The sequence below is a fragment of the Malania oleifera genome, chromosome 2 (assembly GCF_029873635.1).
Source record: "Malania oleifera isolate guangnan ecotype guangnan chromosome 2, ASM2987363v1, whole genome shotgun sequence".
Classification (NCBI taxonomy): domain Eukaryota; kingdom Viridiplantae; phylum Streptophyta; class Magnoliopsida; order Santalales; family Ximeniaceae; genus Malania; species Malania oleifera.
Genome location: NC_080418.1, coordinates 119,349,195 through 119,373,267, shown reverse-complemented (window position 1 = coordinate 119,373,267; position 24,073 = coordinate 119,349,195). Strand labels below are relative to the sequence as shown.

The 24,073-nt window shown below is 34.7% G+C and overlaps 2 protein-coding genes across 2 annotated transcripts in view; both read right to left on the bottom strand.

Moving 5' to 3' along the window:
- Positions 1–9,862: 9,862 nt before the first annotated feature.
- On the bottom strand, positions 9,863–18,759 carry LOC131149822 (uncharacterized). Its single transcript, XM_058100588.1, has 10 exons — positions 18,491–18,759; positions 18,339–18,410; positions 17,987–18,079; positions 14,239–14,320; positions 13,019–13,075; positions 11,653–11,717; positions 11,471–11,566; positions 11,229–11,315; positions 11,044–11,124; positions 9,863–10,954 (listed from the first exon to the last, which is right to left on the bottom strand). Exons 1-10 carry the CDS (start codon positions 18,587–18,589, stop codon positions 10,253–10,255), a joined length of 1,434 nt encoding a protein of 477 aa, XP_057956571.1. The 5' UTR covers positions 18,590–18,759; the 3' UTR covers positions 9,863–10,252.
- A 1,707-nt stretch (positions 18,760–20,466) lies between these two features.
- The window catches only part of LOC131149821 (ruvB-like protein 1), a 29,129-nt gene continuing 25,522 nt past the window's right edge, over positions 20,467–24,073 (bottom strand). Inside the window, exons 9-12 of the mRNA XM_058100587.1 lie at positions 21,266–21,365; positions 21,060–21,151; positions 20,899–20,968; positions 20,467–20,784 (exon numbers count right to left, since the gene is read on the bottom strand). Of these exons, the coding sequence (XP_057956570.1) occupies positions 20,695–20,784; positions 20,899–20,968; positions 21,060–21,151; positions 21,266–21,365 (352 nt within the window). The 3' untranslated portion in view covers positions 20,467–20,694. The remainder of the gene's footprint in view (positions 20,785–20,898; positions 20,969–21,059; positions 21,152–21,265; positions 21,366–24,073) is intronic.

Here is a 24,073-nt window from a genome sequence, read left to right as displayed (position 1 = left end):
TCATCATATACTGTAAAATTGTATACATATACATAACTGTGCTTTATCCCTGGGGCTCTGTACGTCATGATTTGACCCCTCATGTCAGGGTTGTGCGGCCTGTAGGTAGGATTTCATCTGGCCGGCCCTCCAGATAAGTCAATATACTCTACTCTACCTCAGCCCGGTCAAACTGCATCCACTCTTAGGCTCGGGACTGGCTACTACCTCATCAAACTAGCCCCCTCCACCCAGTGAACTGGGGAGCTGCAACCTCTCCAAGCATGGCTAACAATACCCACACACTATCTGAGATATGTGGTTGCACTCTATCTATATATAGCAACGATATCGTGCTCTGTAATCTATATCTGTACTGTATCTGTCTGTAATCTTTTCACGGGGATCTGATACTATATACATATATACTCTTTTACTGCTTTCATCATGTTTCCAAAATTACCATAACGCTATCTTTCTGTACTGTAAATACTATAATCTCTATATATTGTATTTGTAGCATCTTGATGCTACCTCTGTATATCTGTCTGCATCTCTGTCTATATACTATGCCTGTATACTCTGTATGTTATGGTAATAGGAAACATGGCATGCTATAACTCTGTATATACTGTTCTGTATAAACTGTAATATATATATATACTGATCTGAGTAAAACTGTATACATGTATATGTATGTATATATATATATATATATATATATATATATATATATATGTCTGTTTCATGAAACTATTCGTATAAAAGTTGTATATGCATGTAAATTTCTCTGTATAATCTCTGTGAATATGTATCTATATCTGTATATTCTGTATAACTCCATATACTAGGAAAAACTATATAAACTGTATATACTGTCTATATCTGTGTATTCAGTATAGTATGATACATTATTAAAACTATATAAATTTCTTCATCTCATGAAAATCTACTCAGGCCACACAAGCATTTAAACTCATATTCTATAAATATTGTATAATAAACTGGTATAAATATGTGTCTATGAAATCTCTGAAAGCATTATGAAAACTCCTAGTATAGCATATTTCTCTTACCTTAACTCTGAAAAGCCCCAATATAATTCTGGCTCTATACCCGCAGGGTTCCTAACTCAACATGCTGAAAACACAATCCCCCTGAACAAAATATCAGTATTTTCTTACCTACAACATTTCTTATAACTGAGGGAAAGACAAATACTGGATAAAATGTCTTACCCTGAGATTGGGACGAAATTCAACCCAACTTTTCCAACGATCAGCTCCGGCAAACTTGCAAAGAACTCCGCCAGGAGCTTTGTGGTAGCCTCAAATCTTCGATCCGGCAAAAAATAGGCCCGGAAACAAAAAGAGAAGTGAAAGAGGGACATAGAGAGAGAGAGAGAGAGAGAGAGAGAGAGAGAGAGAGAGAGGGAGGGAGAGGAATCTTGAAATTAGATAAAAATCTGAGTTTTTCACTATATATAGGGCCAGATTCGTCGACGAGACACATCACCTCATCAACGAGTTCTTCAATAATTTCGTCGACAAACTTCCACCCTCGTCGATGAATTTCAGGCTGCCCCAAAACCTCTCTCGGTATTTTCTCATCGACGAGACGTGACTTTATTGACGAAATCCTTTATGCGCTCGTCGACGAATCCCCTGTATTCGTCGACGAACCCTATGCAAAAATCTCGGGTTATTACAGTAACGATCAGGTGGAACGATATCGTGCAAGACTGGTAGTGAAAGGGTATGCTCAAAAAGAAGGTATTGATTTTAATGAGATATTTTCTCCCGTTGTTAGACTTACTACTATCAGAACTGTATTGACTATGTGTGTTGTGTTTGATTTATATCTAGAGCAGTTAGATGTGAAAACTGCTTTTCTTCATGGAGAACTTGAAGAAGAAACTTACATGCTCCAACTAGAAGGTTTTGAAGAAAAAGGAAAAAGAAAATCGGGTTTGCAGGTTAACTGTAGTGACCCGAAGAATAATAGTATTTTAATAATAAAGAGGGAGGAAAATGGAAACAAGAACAGAATGAGGCAGCCGACATTGCATTTTGGAGAATATAATTTCAAGGAATTTTCAGGCTTCGTTGACGAATACAGGGGTTTGTTGACGAAGGTTCTTCAGGACCTCGTCGACAAGAAAATACCGAGAGAAGAATTTGGGCTACTCTGAATTTCGTCGACGAAGGGTAAGGTTCGTTCATGAATTTTCTTAAGGATTCGTAGATGAGATGACATGGCTTGTCAACGAATCCCGCAGTATAAATAGCTCTAAACTAATTTTAACCGCAGAAATTTTAGCCGAAACCCACCCTCTCTCTCCTCTACGACTTCTCCCTCTTCTCTCTTTGATTCTGGGCCCGTCAGTCACCGGATTGATGATCTGAGGCCACCACGACGTTCTTGGTGGAGTTCTCTTCAAGTCTGTCGGAGCGGATCATTGGCGAAATGAAGTTGGAATTCATCCCAAATCCAGGGTAAGGTCTTTTATTCAGTTTTTTGGTTTTCTAACAGTTGTAGGAAATAATGTAAGCCAAGAAATATTGATGTTTTGTTATGGAATTTATGGTTTTCAAGGTGTTGAGTGGAGAACCCTGCAGGTGTTGGACCCGTTATAGTAAGGGATTTTTAGCAAGAAACAGGTAAGGGAAATATGTTATGCTAGGTTATTTGAGAATGCTTTCAGTATAAAATTATAAATGTTCCACCAAAGTATTGTTTATAGTAGAGATTTATACACTTTATCAAATATGATTAATATGCTTTAAAATTACAGTGTGGCTTGAGAATATGTATATAATATAGAAACATGCTTTACAGTATTTTTCAGAGATGTGTTTTACAGAATATACAGATAGTGAATGTATTTTACAGCAATTACAGAAATACCATGATTATACAGTTTTACAGTACCATGACATACAGATTTATAATTAATTATAGAAACACAGTTGATATAGATACAATTTTCCACAGCATCATGGTTTATACAGTTATTACAGAATCATGGTAAAACAGATAGTGTATATAGAGATGTATTATATAGTATCAGACCCTGTTGGACCATGCAGTTTATAGAGCACGGTACCGTAGCTACATACAGTTTATAGAGTGCAACCACCTATTTAGATAATACGTGGTATAAAGGTCGATTGCATAGAGCCCACGAGTGGACGGGCTCCCCATCAGATATGGGTTGAGGAGGGCTGATTAGACTATGGAGTATAGTGATTTATTCCTAGTTGGCCAGCCAAGGTAAATCCTGCTTACGGGCCGCACAACCCTGTCATAAGGGGTTAAATCATGGCACACAGTTATCCACAGGGAAGTTTACAGTTATTACTATGTTTATACAGGTTTACAAAAATAGAAAATATATATATATATATATATATATATATATTATCAGTATTTTGAATAGAAACCTAAAGTACAGAAATGTTAAGTAACAGGTAAAAGATGAAGATTATATTACTGGTATTGTGTTTTACAGATTCAATGATACATGACTATATGGTAATAGATTTTCACAGTATTGTAACTCATTTTCCACACACTAGTAATAGCATATTTCGTCTTACTGAGCTTTGGCTCATCCCAGTGTTGAATTATTTTTCAGGTGAGCCAGTTGAGCGAGCGGACCAGGCTCGCAGATAGAGGGGCCACAGTACTGCCCTGTCAGAGAGAGTGAGTATATTTTTTGGAGTATTTTTGTATAGCTCTCACCAGTTGAGGATATTTGGGGAACGGTTATATATGTATATTTTAGGAAACCTGTTAGTACTCTAGTATTGTATATAATTATATATGGATATGTTTATTTGATTTCCGCCTCTCGCTGCTTAGGTTGATGATGAGGTTCAATCCAGTGTGGTATCAGAGCATGTTAAATGTTATAGTATATTAAAAAAAAAAAAAAAACCCAGTTAAATAGTAGGTTGTTACATTAACCAAATCTCTTTATGGCTTAAAGCAGACGCCAAGATGTTGGTACAAGAGATTTGATTCCTTCATAATTAGCCTTAAATACAAGAGACTCGGTGCAGACCATTGTACGTACTACAAGAGGTTTGGTGTTAATGATTTCATTATTTTATTGTTGTACATGGATGATATGTTGTTTGTAGGCCCCAACAAAGAAAGAGTCCAAGAATTGAAGGCACAATTGGCTAGGGAGTTTGATATGAAGGATTTGGGACCAGCAAACAAGATTTAACCGAGATGGAAAAGACAAGAAGATTTGGCTTTCTCAAAAGAATTATTTGAAGAAAGTCTTACGACACTTCAACATGCAAGATTGTAAGCCAATTCTTACCCAATTTCCTGTCAATTATAAATTATCCTTAAGTATGTGTCCTCGCAATGACGCAGAGAGGATGGAATTGTCTTGGGTGCCGTATGCATCAGCAGTGGGAAGCCTGATGTACGCTATGATTTGTACAAGATCAGATATTGCTCAAGTAGTTGGTACTGTCATTCGGTTCATGGCGAATCCTGATAGAGAGCATTGGAATGCTGTTAAAAGGGTCCTAAAATACATCAAAGGGACCTCAAATGCTGCATTATGTTACGAAGGATCAGAAGTTATTGTCTGGGGATATGTTGATTCAGATTTTGCAGGTGATCTTGACAAAAGAAAATCCACAACAAGTTATGTGTTTACTTTCGTAGGAGAAGCAGTAAGCTGGGTATCAAAGTTGCAGACTGTTGTGGCATTGTCTACGACTAAAGCTGAATATATGGCAGCTATGCAGGCTTGCAATAAGGCAATATGGATTAAAAGACTATTAGAAGAACTCAAGCACAATCAAGAGAAAATTTCTCTATATTGTGACAGTCAGAGTACCTTACATATTGCAAGGAATCCGGCTTTTCATTCTAGGACAAAACACATCGGAGTACAATATTACTTAGTTCAAGAAGTTGTGGAAGAAGGAAGTGTGGACATGAAAAAGATTCACACCAAAGACAACCTAGCAGATGTTATGACAAAACCAATCAACACTAACAAGTTCATATGGTGTAGATCCTCTTATGGCCTAATAGAAATGTAAGTGGCATGGAACTGGCAAGACGAGAAAGGATGAAAGGAAAAAAAAGAAAAAGAAAAAAAGGGGGTTTGAAAATGACTTTAAGTGGGAGAATGTTGAATTGTAAAGTCATTTCTAGCATTCAAAGTCAAACAAAGGTGACTGCACTATTCATTTGGTGGCTGCACAGTCTACAAAGGTGGCTGCACTATTCATTTGGTGGTTGCACGAGTCTACAAAGTTGTCTGCACTATTCATTTGGAGGTTGCACAAGTCTACAAAGGTGGCTGCACTATTCATTTGATGGCTTTGAAAAGGAGGCTTACAAAACCCCTATAAATAGGGAAGTGGTGGTGAAGGAAGATATCCATCCCAAGCATCTCTAACTCCACCTTTAGAGAGAGAAATCAAGTACTCTCCTGTAAAGTGTCTCTGTTGTAGCCTATGTTTCTCCTAAATTGAGAGAAATTGTATCATTATTTTTCAAAGTGAATTCCTTCTACTCTTGCCCGTGATTTTTTCCTCAATTTGTTTGGGGTTTTTCCACGTAAATCTTGGTGTCAATTCATATTTTCTCATTTCTTATTTTAGTTGTGTGATACTGTTCCTACCCATTCAATTTCCTAACAGATATTTTATTAAATATAAGTAACTTGATCTAATCATGGAAAGCGGTTAAAATTAGGAAATAATAATTCTCCATTAATAGTTGTAAAATTAGGTTAAACGTTCAAAAATTACAAACTGCATCATCCTTATTATTGCGGTGCGTTTATTTTGACTACTTGGCTTAAGTAGGTTAGATTGGGATAAACATCCTCTTGATTTATTTTATATGTAAAATTGTAGTGAAACGTGCGGCAATTATTATAAATAGTATGAAAAAATAAAGAAATGGATAAAGTAATAAAAACACACGGATTTAACGTGATTCGACAGTATGCTTGCATCCATACGAGTGAGCGACAACTGAATTTCATTATTGTAAAAAATACGGTTACATCATATGTATTTATACTAACTCTAGTCATACAGAGGTATTAGAAAAATTCTTCAGATACCCCTATATTGTACCGCAGTGTTGCCTCCACACTTCCAACCCCATTAATCATCCCAACCAATAAAACAATAAAATATGTTTTCTCTGTACACATGTTCCACTCAATATGAGTCATATACTGCAACACAAACATAAAATGAAATCAAATGAAATTGGTGTTTATAATTTTATATGTTTACCACATAATCCACTCCATTCCTACATATCATATATTGGGTCGGCTATAATACATCAATATACAAGAATGAATAAACAATTTTGGAAATTAAAAAAATAAGAAAAAAATTACAGTTTCGTTTGTATTTTGTTATTTGCTATTTTTATCATGGGTATTTTAATTTTTTGAATCATTAGTCTATATTTTATAGATGGCAACCCAATTAGGAGATATGATAAGTATCATAGTCATTTTAGTCTAATTTTATTATATTTCATTAAACTTTATTCACTGAAACAAACACATTCTTAGAGCTTTTTTAAGTGATTTAACTAAGATTAGACTCTTCATAATTGTCAATCGCTACATAGTTTTAACATCCATTTTCCATAAGTTATGAATAATGTTAAATTTTTTGTGAGGTGGGAACTCTTCTTTTTGGTTCAACAGGTGGCTGTCATCAGGCCCGTTATCTGTGAGCACTGAGGATATTTTGAACAAGAAACTGTATATTAAGGATTACTGGCTAAATAATAATTAGAACTCTGATTTAGTACGGGAATTGGTTGGTACTAATAAAATAAGGGAAATTTTGCATTAGGTGCTAGCGAGTAAAAATGGGTAGGATATTTTTGTCTGGAAGCCTGCCTTGGACGGTAATTTTTCTAAAAAATGACTTGGGAGGCAGTGAGGAGCATAAGTGATAATTTTTTGTGGAATGACTGGTTTTGGTATTCTTTATTGCTTAGAAGAATCTCAATGTGTTTATGAAGAGTCTGGTTTAGATGCTTGGCTGTAGATGATATGATTCAGGCCAAAGGAATATCGATGGCTTTAGCTTGTGATTGCTGCATTCAGAGAAGCCAAGAAAACATGGATCATATTCTTTCTTTAGGTGAGGTGGCTTCAGAGGTTTGGCGTTGGGCTAGTGTGGCGTTGGGGATTCATTTCCAACAATCTCTTTTCTGGAAAAACAAAATGGCAAATTGGTTCCACTATGCTCAAAAATCTTCTATTAAAGGTATTTTAATTGGGCTAATTCGATGTTTGATTACGTGGTGCCTCTGGAATCAAAAATGTAAAGTAAGAATGGAAAGAGTTTATCAAAGTGCAGATCAGATGTGGAGAAGTATTCGATTCTGGGTTAGTTTTATTGCTGAGAGCACCAATTCTTTTCAAAATTTAAAGAAGTCGGACATTAAGATTTTGAACGAGTTTCAAATTAAGCATTAGGGAGTTTGCGATAGGCTTAGAAAAATTATTTTGTGGGTTAAACCTCCAGTAGGATAGATAAAACTTAATTGTGATAGGAGTTGTAGGGGCAATCCGGGTAATTCAAGAGGTGGAGGAATTATTCGGGATTGTCATGGCATGGTAAAAGCGGCTTTTGAAGTTATTTTGGCAGTGATACAAATAACAGTGCGGAATTAAAAGCAATAACGGAATGAATTCGTTTGTGCAAACGTTGGCATTATGTTAATGTAATTATTGAAAGTGACTCACAAATTGTAGTTGATTGGTTTCAGAAAGGTAGATATATTTTGTGGTATCTTTGGGAATTTTGGGAGGAGCTCATGGCAGAGTTAGAAGGAGTAAATGTCATGGTGATGCATCAATATAGGGAAGGCAATAGTGCGGCTGATTTTCTTACTAAAGAATGAGAAATGGGAAACAATGTAATCTATGAAGAATAAGACCTTCTACCACATTATCTGAAAGATATCCTTCGGATGGATAGGTGGGGTCTCATTTCCATTTGTCATTAATTCAACTCTAGGGTTTATGTTTTTATTTCCTTTGTTAGTTATGTTTACTTTTGTTTGTCCAAATTTAATTGGTTTGTTTTAACTTGTAATCACGGCATTCTTCCACCAAAAGTGAGGGTATATTAATAAATAAATAGAGATGCCGCTCTCTTTTAGTAAAAAAAAAAATTCATTAATAATTTTTTTAATTTTTTATAATTTTGTTCTTATTTCATCCTTCAATTGCGATCTCCTTTCATTTCTTGCATTTTCTCTATTTATTATATTCCCTTGTGTGTCCATTCTCTACCTATAGTCTAAATGTATGCCCTAATTGTACTCTTAAGCCTCACATCGCATAAATTTTCATTCTAAAATTTGTTTCATTTTTTTAGTTGAAACATCTTTTCACACACTCAATGCGACTATGATAGTACAAAGCACCAAAACCAAGAATAAGAATGACTTCCAATTATTAAATTGTCTTGGTTTGAAGAATAAGGACAAGAACAAGACCTCCTTGTTCTATAATTTTATATATTCTTTCCACAGCCAATGTATAAGGATAAAAGACGCTCATCTCCCCTCAGGTTTGACAAAAAGATAAAGCACCTCCTATGAACTTTTAAAAATACTACAAACCTTCCTTAAGATTTCAAGAATTCCATAAACATTTCCTGAGTTTGTCAAAAGAGACGTAAATCTTTCCTAAAAACACTTATCTTTTTACAAAATATAAAAGGAAGGTTTGTATCTTTTAATAAATCTCAGGGGAGGTCTATGGAATTCTTGAAATATTAGGAGAGATCCTTAGAATTTTTAAAATCTTAGAAGAAGTCATTGTCTTTATACCAAACGTCAGGGGAGGTTAATGATTTTTTTCCTAAAATTAATTATTTAATTCCTCAATTTTCATTTTTTATTCCTATAATTAATTACTTTTTTATTATTTTAATATGTTATTTTTATTTTTATTTTTGTTCGAGCCCAAAATCATTTCCTATCTTCTCTTTTTTCCAAACGGGCATATTTACTATGTTCATATATTAAAACTAATTAATGATAGTACTTCAATTTATAAAGACGACTTGTCCAAAAAAAATATTAATCATTTGTATCCATATATATTACAATAATCCATTAGATTAAATTATTCTTTGTTAACCGAAGCGACTCTTTGCAACTATGACAATGGTTATTCTTTGTTAACCAAAGCGGCTCTTTGCAACTATGACAATGGTTTGGAGGGTGTAAATATCATTTTTAGAAATTTATAATATTTTTAGTAGATGATATAGTTTAAGGGATGTAAGAGTATTTTTCTTTAAAATAAAATTAAAATGCAATAATTTAATGTATAAAAATTTAATTTTACATAACACTAATATTTGATTTTTCTTGAACCTGAGCTTTCCTTTTGTGGTCCATCTAACAGTTCCTAAAAAGAGGAATTTGGGGTTTTTATTAGTTCCAGGAGAAGATTTGGGGTTAACAATGTGTTAAATTAAAATTTGTTTTATTGATTCTGTATATTTAACATTTTCTTTGTCACTTTCTTAACAACCAAACATGAAAAAATAAATTTATTTATTTGTTTGTTTGATTCCACCTAGATCTCATTTGAAACATGAAAATTACTATAAAAATGGTGAGTAAAAGAAAGAAATATAAAAAAGAAGATCCACTTTTTCATGTTTGGGTTTCAAGAAAAGTAAAAAAAGAAATTCAATAACAAAATGATGAAGGAAAATTTCATCTTACACATCATTAAAAAATAAGTTTTTGCTTATAATATTATTTAATATAAAAAATAAATTCACTTTTTAAAAAATAAGTTTTTGCTTATAATATTATTTAATATAAAAATACAATAAAAAATAAATTCACTTTTCTTTTCCATTTTTTCTAAACTAAAATTCTTAATCCAAACATCACATAACACTAGTGCTTAACCAGACAGCTCCCAAGTTATCATCGTATAATATGAGACCACCTGCTTACAACTATCCCACCACCATGTTAACTAAAACCTTAACCAAACAGCTCCTAACGTATCATCATATAAATATAAGACCACCTGCTGACAACTATTTCCCACCACGTTAAGAAGCAGTTTTTAGAGGCCTTGGACTTCAGTATTTGACCGACTACAGCAAAACTTTACCTGGGATGATGCAAGGCACAGAAGAGACAGTGCAAGGGCTGATTACATGAATCATGCCATGCTACGCAGCCCACGCCATTAACTTCCACAGAAGAATTACTAATCATCCCATGTTGATGGTCCACCCAGTCCAACTTCAGCTGATGTGAAGAACTGGAGTTCAGGACCCTTTCCCTGCCTCTTACTCTTCTTCCTCTTGGCTGGGATGCTCACTAAGCCACCAATGGAGTTCATGTCTTTACCATCTTTCTTTTCCCCACCATATTGGGGATCTTCAACACTCTCAGAAGCAAAGAGTTCCACAAATGGGGTTTCTCCATCGTCAATCACATTGATTTCTTCTGCTTCCACCTTCAATTTTTTCTGTGCCTGTTTTTCAACCATGGTACTATCTTCTTTGTGAACATTCTTCTTCAAGAGTTTGTCATCCATTTCCTCGCCCATTTTCGGCCTTTTCTGCTTCAACCCCTTCCCGTAAGATTCCCGATTAACCATGGCACCATCTTCTTTATGGATAGAAACCGTCCTCTTGGAGGATTCATCATTTGTTTTCTGCTTTTTCTGCTTCAACCCCTTCACATTAATTTCCCCAACTTCATCAACATGATTGTCTTGGCTAAGACTCACCACAGATTGATTGGAGATCTTGCCCTGCTTGCTTTCCTTTAGAGCATTTAGCTCATTATAAGTGTCAAGCAAAGAATCATCTGCCCTATCAATTCTGTCCCTCTTCTCACACTTGTTGCTTTTATCTATGGGTTTAGCATTGAAAATCTGCAGGTTCGGCACTAATTTTTTTACCTGAATTAGATGTTCCGAGAGTAAATATTATGAGAAGTCAAAGCAGGAATTAAATAGAGATTAAAAGGTATGATGCTGAAAGCTATTACCTTATTTGTTAATTTTACTTTGTCTGCAACCGGATTTCCATGTAGATTTAGGTTTTTCAGGTTTAGTAAGGAATGAAGTGCCTGAGATTTCAGCATACAACCAAATACATAACAAGAAATATTCTTCACTGAGCAAAGGCAAAATCAGAGAAGATTACAGAGAAATTCACAGCCAAAAGGCTAACCTTCAGATCAGACCAGCTTGTAATCAAGTTGTTTCCCAAGTCCAGAATCTGGAGTTTTGTATTATGAGCCAACTCAGCTGGAAGGGTCTTAAGAATTAAGCAGCAAGCAGAGAGAGAGGGTCAGTAATTTAATGAGAAAATTTATACCTGAAAGGAAACATGACTTAAAAAAAAAATCAAACAAAATAACTAAAAAATGTGAAATTAAGTAATCAGTAAAAAGGAAAAAGTAGAAAACACACTTTGATATCGTTGTGAGCAAGTCGGAGCTCTTTCAAATCAGTACATGACTTGAGTGATGACCCAATGGCTTGAAGTTGGCATTTAGAGAGAGAAAGCTGAAATCAAGAAAAAACCAAATTTCAAAATCTATTTCAAGTGAGATTCCACAAAAGATAACTGTTTGATAAGAAAAACTGCCTACCTTTGTGATTGTTTTAACCTTCACCAGGGACTCACCAATTTCACGAACTGGATTTCTAGAAAGAACTGCAGAGAGATCCCAAAATCCCACAAGCATGATTCAGATTGAAGTATAATCATAAGCAAAATATCTATTCAAAAATGAACTTAAAATAAAATTATCTGTGTACTTCTTGGAAAAGCCAAAAAGCATAACCATGACATCAACATATAGACACATGCATATGCACACAAGGTTGTGAGGGTGCGTCAGATTTTCACATGCATTAGTTTAGAAATTTTCATGCTTCTCACTGATGCTATCAATGACTCGAGCAAGATAAGGCAGCAAGAAAAAAAGGCACGTAACTGTCAGCTTAAGGATGCTTCATGCCATCCAAAAAAAAATTGATAAAAGAGGTTTATTTATCCCCAAAGAAAAAAAAAAATTGAATACAATGTTAAGTGTGGGGAAAGGCTAATATAAAGACTACTGATGCTTTATTCCGAAACAACACAAACACCCATAAACATCTTCAAAATTAATGCTGTACTGATTAGTGACAGAAACAAGCAAAATACTTTATTATAACTCCTTCTATATTAAGAGGAGTAAATAGGAAATCCTGATTTCTACAGTGACAGCACAATTTAGTAATTTTTTTTTGTCTTGTTAGTGGGGAAAGAGTACAATGCATGCACAAAATGAAGAAAAAACTACAAGCATAATATGCATACAATTTCCAACAATGATCAGCAATATATCGGATCCAAATAAGCTTTCTTAATCAGAATCCTCATTCTGCTAGTATTTTTCCTACACTTTTTTTAGGGTAGTATATTGATCGCTCGATGAACAAGATAATACTGTCTTAAAATGAGCTTATTTTTAGTTGCTGGTTGCAGTAAGAAAGACTTGTACAATAGGGGAAAGAATGTCCCAAAAATGCAAGTTCTAAGTCTTTTCAATTCTTGCCATAGGTCTATTTCATAATAAATTGAATCAACTTGCTACAAAATGCTTTATCAAATGACGACTTTCTGAATGTCCACAACTTTTCACCTTAAGTTGGAGGATCACTTTAATTTTTGTCCACATTGTTTTTATTTTTTTGAAAACACTATTCGTTTGCTGATTTGCTCAACTTTAACTTTAACATTATATTGGAGGTGGTTTCCTGTCTAAACAGTATATCTAGGCTCAATAGGACATGTGAAACGTCAAACTCGACAACTTTTCCAATTTTTCTCCTATTATGGAATATGGAATAGTATATACTTCCTGTGATATATAACATATCAGAACTGTGAAATGAGTCACTCTATAAATATAAAATACAATAAATTTAAAATACACAAGACAAACAGGAAACATCAGGAAATCATACCAAGAGTATTCAAGTCCTTCATTTGATCAAGCTTACAAATAGAAACAATCTCATTGTCTGGAAAAAGCACAAAAAACAAAAGCTGTCATCAAGGGTTTTTATTTTTTGGTGGGGGTTCAGGGAAGCTCCAGAAAAGGAACTTACAACTATCTGGTTCAATTCAAACAATCATCAAAAAAGAAATGCCGTGTGGCAGAAAAAGCCATCAAACCAATTGGATCTTATTTAAAAGAGCAGAGGAGACAAATCAGTCAGAGCCATTTAGAGTGAGACGAGAAATTTTCCCCCCCCCCCCGCCAATACCTTCTGTATTAACTACAACCCTACCTAGGTTTGGGCACTCGCTTCAGTAGTTAGAAAGATAGAAGCAGAATGACATGAAAGTTCAGAAAAAGTTGGAGAAAATGGAACTAGCTAAAAGATATAAAGAATAATCCTGGGAAAATGAGAGAAATCAAAAGAAAATTATAACTATCCAGAACCCGACAGGAGAACACATTTGATGTCATCAATTTCCAATGACCTAAAATAAAGTGCAAAAAGAAAGCATGATTGCTTGGGAACACCTCTGTTCTGCAGCTGTATTTGCAAAGCATCTAGGATAACATCAAGGACTATATCCATCCCAGATGTACACATCTTTGAGAAAAAATAATCAAACACGAAGACCTCTAACTTAAATTCAAGTTGAATAAGTGCAAATCTCAAAAACCTCAAAACTCCAACCCTGTGAAAAACTAGAACATTCAAAACAGTAGACTGGATAGATCTTATTTTTTCCCCTTTTCTTCCATAGTAACCTAGATTGCAATGTCGAGATGATGTGCAGAGTAGAAAGCACTAAGATAAGATTACAAAGATTTCTCGCTGTTTGCTTCCAGAGATGTGGTGTCTTCGAGTATGCTCATTTAACTTCTCATCTTTTCCCCCATCGTGAACGAGAAACATGTGCCAAAACTGGTGGGAGTTTTCTCCCACAGCTTACCACATAATCTGCCCAGTCAGCTTATTTAAGGGGAGTTGCATGACCCATGCATTAACAGCCCACACACTCTTCTCGGCTGAATAAAGGTGACACTACAGCAGATTTAAATGTTGGAGGACCAAATTGAAAGCAATAAAATATTAGGCTCAGCTGATAATGGTCTAAAGTTCAAGGGCTTTTTCTGCCATTTGGCCAACAAAGGGAAGGCTGATGCAATTGCATACATCGTGCTCACCATTCAAAATTAATGCACGCAACCCTACAAGAGACCTGACTTCATTCATCGATCTAATATTATTTCTGCTAGCATTCAACACCTGATTTACAAAAAAGAGAAGGAACTTTGAAAACAAGATTTAAGTCATCAAGGCATGAATAGAGCAAGGCCTACATTTACAAATATAGAAATTTCAATGGACACGTCAATGTCTATGTCTTGAAGATGCAGAAACAATAATGAACTATACTGTCAAAAAATTGTATATAGAATATAACCACAGGAATATAACATATGAGACCGATTTTTTTTTCTTTTGAGCTTTAAGGAAGAAAATATGCATTTGTAAGAAAATTCAACCCATTAACTAATTTTTAAGGAAGTAAGAGAATGCCAAAAAAGCACTAAGAGGGCGCCATCAGACAACATAAACCAATAAAATCTATTTTGCAAATACAGTGACAAGAAGCACATCCATGTTCAGCAATAATCTTTACTACTAATAGTAAAATCTAAGTCTATGCTCAACAAGAGTTTATTGAACAGATAAATAATATAGGGCATCCCCAAGCCATAAGGCTCCCCGCTTCGCAAGGGTCAGGGGAAGGTCATCACAATGTACACAGTCTTACCCCTACCTTTATGTAGAGAGGCTGTTTCCTTAGACTCGAACCCATGACCAACCGCTCATAAAGGAGCAACCTTACCGTTAATCCAAGGTCCGCCCTCAAAATTTTACTGTAATAATAGTTTATCAAAATAAAACTATGTATATTCTTTGCAATATTTCATTGTTTCATACAGATGCATGTTTAAAACAATAATCTGACTGAAATTTCTAGAAATAGATATATTTCTATTACAAAGGAAAACACATAAAAAAAAAAAAAGCAACAAACGCAACAACCAGTGCGCATGGTTCTTGCACCATCTGGAATTTGGTAAAGGCAAGATATACAGAGTCTTACCTCCATGCTTATAGGGCTGCAAATGTGCCGAACTGAGCCAATCCAAGCTGTGGCAAGCTAAAGCTCGGCTCATTTATTTATAAGCAAGCTCAAGCTTAAAGTCTTTTGTTCGAACTCGGCTTGTTTAGCATGTATGTAACTCAAGCTCGGCTCAAGCTTAACTCAATTAAAGCTCATTTCACATAAAAACGAGTGGAGCTCGAGCTTGAGCTCAAACTCGACTCGATTGAAGATCGTTTCAAACTTATAAATGAATCAATCCACTAAGCTAATTAAATTAATTGAAATTAAGAAATATGATTTGACAAAAACATATTTTAAAGTAAAAAATTTAAAATTAAATATTTAATGTGATTAGTTTTGAGTTTGTTCACGAGCCTAATATCAAGTTGGTTCACGAGTTACTAACAAACTAGCAAGCCGAGTATGAATCAACTCAAGCTTGGCTCATTTATTTGATGAGCTTGAAAATTGAGCTCAGGCTCAGTTCGCTTAACTTAATAAATGAGTTTGAACAAGCCATTATCGAGTCGAGCACCGAGTAGCTCATGACTGGCTCGACACATTTGCAGCCCTACATGCTTGGAGAGACTATTTCTGCAATTGAAGGGCCATAAAAACAGAACTACTTCAATAAGAAAGAGTTGGACCAATTGCCCCTTGGCTTTTGCGCTACAGCCTTTTGCTTCCCCTGATCAGGATAGATTTGGTTGTATCATCATTTGGGTAAGGAAGTCTATTGTTTAAAGCTTACACTCTGGAAGATAGAAAAGAGAGGTCACTACCGACTCTTGCGGATTTATGTGCATTAATTTAAAACAGCCAGCTTTATAGTGTACCTAGTTTTTTTTTACCCAATGGCACTGACATCCTTGCTTTTTTCTAATGTTGGAATTATGAACGGTGAGCATCATGATGAACCAATTGCACCAATCTTTTGTTGTTTCTTCTTCTAATCTTTCTCACTGAAGTTAATTAGCAGGGGAAAAAAAATGATTTCTTTCTTTTGTTCATTCAATAAGTAGCCACTACTTCCTCTTTTCACAACACAAGTTGTTTCCTAGTGTGTATTAGTAGAAAGTTTTGCAGAGTTACACATGAAAGTTATGTCCCATGACTATTTGTTGATTCTCTATTCTTTTTCTAATACTTGATTTTTTTCCATTTTTTTCTAAAAGCAACTTGTGCAAATTTTCTTCAGCAACACAATTACTTTTTTCCTGCAGAAAATTGGTCAGAAATATCAAATGACCCTTAACATCTTTCATGACAAATGGCCACAAACACACACAAAACCATTTTTATACACTGCTGACACACACAAGGCTACTATTTCTTCGTTCATTTTTTTCCCCTTTTTTTTTCTTTTTCTTTTTTTTTTTGGACAAGGACTGTAGTGAGGGATCAGTCACACAATAGAATCCAAAATATACATGTTATACAGAAATTTCTTGAAGTTTTCCCTTCCTCTCATTAGACTTCTGATATTTTATATGTATCCAAATGCATATTTTACTTTTCAGTCACAAATTGCCAACTCTGCTGAACACAAAATTTTCAACTTATTTTTAATTATTTCTCCAACAAGCATAAATTTTTGAATTAAAGTCGTAAGGCATATATTTTTTTCATCCAAAATAATTTAAAAAATAAAAATATAGAAAATTTATCTACTTTTTTATTTGTAAGAAAATTTTTCCAATTTTCTTAGCAAAATCTTACTCCAAATCAGCTATAGCGGCCTTCCAAACCCAACTTTGGCAAACCAGTCATGAAAAGCTGACAGATTTGGGTTAGATGGATAAAATTGAGGAAATTTCCCTTTTGAAAAATTCTAATTGTGTAATCAAAAATTGTAGAGAAAAAATTAAGAAACTTTATGACTTGTTTCGTAATATTTTTTATCACTCAGCTACATACTAGCTGAAGATTATTTTAATGGAATTTAGTTAAGTTCAACTAGATGTTTTCTAAGAATTTGAACGTTTCAACTTATTCACAATCTGCCACAAACACAATAATTTTTATTTTTATTTTTTGCGAGAGTGCCTCTCGCGAGGTCAAGTGTTCAAACCCTCCCGGGTTTGTTTCCGTCCCTGAATTCCTGGAATTTACCTCCCTTTGGAGTTGTGGGGTCGGCTTCAAGGGGCGCAGGATTAGTCACGTGAACCGTAAAACGGACATGTGGAAACCCGGTGCATAATCCAAAAAATAATAATTTAAAAAAAAAAAAGAAAAAAGAAGGCAACACATTAAGAAACATTCATTAATCCAAAAACTGAAAACAAATGCTAAGAAATTCAAGATAGTTTCCAATTTTCTCTAAGTAAATTTCATCTTTAAACAGAAGAAGCCCCATTAATATTATTTGGAAGTGTTGTTGTAACAAGATTATTCTAAACTACCTATATATAACTAGATGGAAAGTTTCAAACAAATACTGGAAAGTATAAACGCCCAATATATATGTCAGGAGACATCATTTAAAATACCCAGTGCACGCAGGTTTTATTTTATAAAACTGGTTCAGGGCACAAAACAATAAAAGCTTTTTCCAAAGCTGCTACATTTACAGGAAAAAATCCCGCATGACAGTTGAAGCTAATGAAACAAAGCAAAATATAGTTTAGAGGATTAAACTCATAATCCTACAAATTGTACTATCGTGAATTCAAAATTCCCTTAGGAGTAATGGTTCAAATGCAAAAAGCCAAAGTAAAACTTTAATATATTGTCATGCTCAATGGCAATAATCAACCAAAAACAGTACAAGGAAACCTTCACTTGTTGCTACTTACAGTAAGCTTATAAAGTCCTTCGATTCCTTTTAAGCTTTGGAGTTTGTTTTGTACAACTGATAACCACTTCAAATTAAGGCACGCCTTCAAACCCTGTCGTGAGATTAAAAAATGAAACTCAAACATGACCACTTCAAAGCCGTGGATTGAAAAAAGTGATGAAATGAAACTCAAACATAAGTTACATGGCCACTTCACATACTACCTCTCAAGTTTTTATAACTGATGAAGTGATGAAATTGAACATACGGCGACAATAAAAAAGTAATATTTAATATTATCAATCATTCTTTTTTCGTGGATAAAAACAAAAAACAAAAAGAAGAAAATGAACAATAGGAAGGAGGAGCACCTCGAGAGAAGAAAGATTATTGAAGCCAAGATCAAGTTTCTCCAAGTTCTTGAAGTCACTCAAGCATGCCACCTGAACGATACAATATAGGTTTTTTAGAGAGAGAGAGAAAGAGGGAAAATGGGAACAAGTGATGAAGAAATGCAATGTACATCGGAGAGAGCCTTGTGATTGAGTGCAAGATCTGAGATGGTGGTGGGGTCACGGTTCTGATGCTCCTTCAAGACCTGGTCGGAGTTCAAGCGAGTCATGGTTGTCTGACTTGTCTCTACAAAACCCTAGCTCGTCTCAGACTGCGAGCTCCCCGGTGATGGGAGAGCCCCGGGAAATCAGATGCGCGTACCTGGGCCGGACTGTTGTCGGGTAAACAGCTGTGGGTGGGTTAAGCCTCGGGCAACCCGATCCAACACAATTTTTTCCTAAAGACGGCTGTTACAGATTTCCATTTAAGGTGGTGTTTCGTACGGACGATTTAACTTAAAATTTTATGATTTTAAAAATAAAAAACTATTATAATTTTATATTATATTTCATTTCAAGTTTACACAAATTTGTAGAGTATTTTACGAAAATATTTAAAAAAATAAAAACATAAATATAGAAAAAATAAGGAAAAAATATAAAAATGTACTCAATCGTCTTTTGAAAAGTCGATTGGGGTTTTAGAAAACAAAAAATAAAATAAAATAATGCGGGATATGATGACGCACGCCCATTAGCACACGAGGAGAGAGGAGATGTGATGCTTGTCAGTATTTAAAAAAAAAAAAATAGAGGATGGGACGGCGAGCTATGCTCTCTATGCTATGCTCTCTATTCTCTCCTCTCTACTCTCTCCCCCTGCACTGACGACCATGCTCCGTCCCAGATCAAATTTTTTTTTTAACCCAAACCGACTTTTTTACATTTTTGTATATTTTCCCCCCTTTCCTCTATATTTATGTTTTTTATTTTATTTTTTAAAAAAAACTCCAAATTTATATGCTACTAAATAAATATAGGGTAAATTAAATAGATACACAACTTTGTCATGTCTGCAAAAGTACATGGATGTAACTCATTGTGGGATTTCAAACTTGTCTTATTAAGTTGTAAAAAAATATCTTAAATAAATAGTCAATTTATCATTTGATTATCTTTTGTGTAAATTAGGTGTGTAGATAATTGTCACTTTTATTCTCTACCCTTAATCTATTCTTGAATAACATAATGATTGTATGAATTTTCAAAATATCATATGTATCGGACTACTATTTTCTATTATTGTATTGAATAACACTATCTTTATGTGGAGAAGTATTAAATTTAAATTTGGATAAAATGTAATCTAAAATTGTATTAAAATGTGTTCAAATTCATCGAAATTTAAATTCAAAATCTAAACTCTATATTCCCAAAAGCAAGATATTATAATTTGGTAAATTCTTAATACGAAGATTCCAAGAATACATGTACTAAACTACACAATTCAATTCAAGACTGACTGAAATTTAAACCTAGGTAAGTTTATTCATGACAGCATTAGGAGGATTTCCCAAGCAAAAAATGAACCGCTCCATTCCAATAAAAGAAGAAAGGAATCTGAAGACAAGAAGCAGTCCTCTGATAGATGTTTCTTATGAAGTTGCAATCAAAGAACAAATAGATTCTACTTCTCATGCATTAATGACAAAGCAGATAGGAACCAATCCCAACTAACCTTATCCCAATTCATTGCATTACCTACACTAGAACCAATCAAAAATAATTATTCATATTTTTAGTTGATTCAAGTTATCTTATTTTAACTTTAAAATACCCAATTCAAAAGAGTTATAAAATTAGTGTCTTTTACTCAAATTTAAAAAAAAGAATTTAGTACCTCTAGGTAAATGTCTTTTGCTCTTTAAAGTAAATGATGAAAATTTAACTCAATTTATTTGAGAAACCTAAGACTACAATAAAATCTTTTGTTGATGGTTCATTTTGTTCAACTCTCGTTAAAACATAATGAAATTTTCAAATATGTTTTTGAAGATGTATTTCAAATTATTTGTGCCCTTCACTCTCCCACAACTTGATCGTCACTTATTTTAAGCCAACCCGAGTTGTTACTGCAATTTCAATTAACCAGTTTGGACACGGGCACTAACATCTTAAATACCAGATATATGTGAAAAATCCATTAGGATTAAATATACAATGGAAACAATGCACCTCCTTCCCAGCTAAATCCTCCAGCATTAGTTCACCCGAGGCGGTGCCTAATTCAACAAAATCCTCTCCCTCCAATCAAGCCAACAATGCTGAATCAGCTAGCAAACAAAATTCGGACTAGGGTTTCTTTCGGGAACATTACGAGGGTAAAGCAGAACCGTCATGAGATGTATCTTTCCTGCTGCTCTTGAAGAAGCCTTGCCGACGACTTTGCATCCAGGTAAAGAGCACCCACTTCTTCAAGATCCGCCTGCAGATTGTACAAATTCATAAGAAATAAACTACTTCAGAAAGAATCGACCATACTGGGTCTATCGATTAACCCAAGGGAGGGATGAATGGAACTCATTCATTGTGCAAGTACCTTGCAAATGTTCTCTCTACCATTCATTTTGGCCACAATGCTCGCAGGTGATAATAGCTGAACTGCATGCCTATGGAAAAAGAGATTTTGCAATTTTAGTATGATGAAGAAAGAAGTATAATCTGGTGGGATACAGAAATTTTAAAAAAAGAAAAGCAAACCTTAATGATGCACGTTGTCCAATCTCTCCAAGGTAAGCTAAACTTTCTTCATCTACAACCAGCTCCTCCACCTGTGCACGGATTGCTAAAATCTGGCCGAACAACAGCGAACAGATGCATCAGTAGGTAGGCATTTGATATTATGAGTAGGAGCTAAAATCAGGGCTTGCAGGCAAAAGAAAATGCACTTAAACTCTGGTCTGAACCTGTATCATTTCGGCTGGACCATAAGTTTCTGTCCGTATAATCACAACACGATCCAGAAGGTCAACTGGTATGCCATGCGGACTACTCATATCGGTCCCTCTGCAAAAATACCTTGTCCTTGTCAGAATTTCAGACCTCATTTCAAACCGAGGGCAACAGTTGGGCCATGACTGGCCCAAGTGACAAGAAAAAAGGTGAACTACATTTTTACCTCCACGATATTTTACATTAAAAAATTGATGAATGTCAGACAATTAATAAAAGCTCTCAAAATTGTGAGCTGCTTTAAGTGTTTGGGCAACTCACATACTCAAATAAGAGGGGGAAAAATAACAAACACAAAATAAACTGAACAATTAAGAAAAAACACAAGTAAACAAAAAAAAACAAAGCTTTGTATGCAAACCTCATATCCAAGGTTTATTATCAAAGATGCCAACTAAACGTAATTTAGTGCAACTTCTCACTTATGAGTACAATAGTGACGGGTATTTCAAAGAATATTACACATTTACGATCACTTTTTTATTTATTTGCATTCCACCAGAAATATCAATTGAATGTAAATTTCAAAAAAAAAAAAAAGTAATGGCGCTACTTATTGGACCCAGCTACAATAGACATTTCATTAAATGGATGAAAATCTTCCAACTACACAGATTCTTGGCCTAAATAATTTCACTCGTAGGAATCATCTGGTTAGGGGTCCGCACGACTACACAATCATGTCACACCCAACTGAATATTTTAGAGTGACATGACTAAACAAAAACAGAGGCAGTCACCTAGACAGAAACTGCTTCGCACCAAGGGCTTCCCAAAGCTCCGCTTAACCAAAAATAGGATACCAATTACCATTGCAGGCTATATAAGGCATCCAAGTTGATCCACCTACATTAAACGCTTAATTTTTGCAGTCTAGGTAGCTAAGATTCATGCCTATGGTGCAAAACTACAAATTCCAATTGGCTAAAAGGCTGACTAGAATAGCTTCAAAACAAGTATAACCAAGATTGAAACAACATGCAGGTATAGACCCCTCAAAAAACAATAAAAGGAAGCTCCTTCTAAATTAGGAAATACTTGCTCATGGGCATCTCCCTAATTGAAAACATTCTTAAATAACAATGAGCATCTTACTGCAACTTAACATGAGCATGTCCTTCAGGGACCAAATATGACAAGGATTCAACGCATTAAGAGGGAAATTATAACTGAAAGCTTCTTCTTCATGGGCATCTCCCTAATTGAAAACATTCTTAAATAACAATGAGCATCTCACTGCGACTTAAGACGAGCATGTCGTTCAGGGACCAAATAAGACAAGGATTCAACACATTAAGAGGGAAATTATAACTGAAAGGTTCTTCCAGTTATTAGCATCATCTACCTTACTGCACATATCGGTAGTCCAGTACTAAACCTGTTGATGAACCGTGTGTCTGAAACATCATATAGAAGAACCTTCTTAGTTCAAATGGGCACTAGCATCCCCTCAATCAATGGTTTGAGCATACCAACAGTCCCCCTAAAATGTCAAGAGAATATAGGAAAAAGATAATCAACAATGAACAAGTTCTTCTCTTGCATTGCAGCTGAGAAGGATGGATAATAACTGTCAAGTGCCAACAACATTCTTATTCTTCTTCTTATTCTTCTTCTTCTTCTTCTTCTTCTTCTTTTCTCTTGAAAGGGGGTGGGGGGTTTGGTGTTGGGGGATTACTGAAAGCTTAAAAGAGGAAATCAAATAAACGAATATGATGCTTCATAATTTCAGCTATTTCAAAGTAAGAAAAAGGAGGGGTCCTAATTCATCAAAATTCGAAAGAGAAAAAAAAAGGGTAGAGAGATTCTAATTCATCAAAATTCGAAAGAAAAAAAAAAGGATGGCATTTAGCAGAAGGCTAGATGAGCCCATATTTCATAATAGCTAGGTCAGGGAAGCAAATCAAGAAATTTCTGGACCAAGTGTGCACATTCTCGCAGAACTTTTCATGCGGATGTAAATATGTAATAAGCCTCACAGTCCAACTTTGATCCCTCCTTTCATTCATGACAAAAGTCATTAGCTGAATCAGTTAAATAACATTTGCAAGTGTCATACAAAATTTTGTATTACCCACAACCATGGAATAGGATAGGAATAGACGAATGTCTATCCCATGGTGAATTTGGGAATATGGGCCCAACATACATCACATCTCATGGTTGGTTCAAATACTTGTTACTTTTTTTATTCAAGATTGTTACTTTTTTTATTCAAGAATGACACAAGTGTTTCTAGGTTGTTTACTATATTTAAATTTTCTGTGCTGAATTCATATTCAATTTGGTGTTAAAATTCAAGCCTTAGTATCTGATAATGCCCTGGAACATTTTTCTGTCCCTATTAGTAATTTTATGGAAGCTCAAAAGAATTATTATTACTCTTCGTCTGTTTACTCTCCACAACAAAATGGAGTAGCTGAAAAGAAGAACCAACATTTACAGGCTGTTGCTTGTTATACTATGTTTCAAATGTTCTTCCAAAAGTACAATGGGATAATGTCATTCTCACAACATGTTATCGAATCAATCAGCAACTTTCTTCAATTTCTACCAAAAAATAAACAAATAAATAACACACAATGATAGATTCATTCCTACAAAATCTAACTCCTTTGCCATGTTGTTTCCATCTCAAATACCCTTCTCTCTCAAGTTGCATATATTTGGTTGTATTTATTATGTCCATCATCCTACTCTGGTTTAGATACACTTGATCCTCAGCCTTTTAATTGTAAACTTTAAAGTAATTTCCTTATACT

Coding starts and splice junctions, on each gene's coding strand:
- LOC131149822 (XM_058100588.1), bottom strand. CDS start 18,589: ATGACTCGCTTGAACTCCGACCAGGTCTTGAAGGAGCATCAGAACCGT. Junction 18,411..18,490: donor ATCACAAGGCTCTCTCCGAT/GTACATTGCATT, acceptor TGTATCGTTCAG/GTGGCATGCTTGAGTGACTT. Junction 11,718..13,018: donor GAAGGACTTGAATACTCTTG/GTATGATTTCCT, acceptor ATCTCTCTGCAG/TTCTTTCTAGAAATCCAGTT.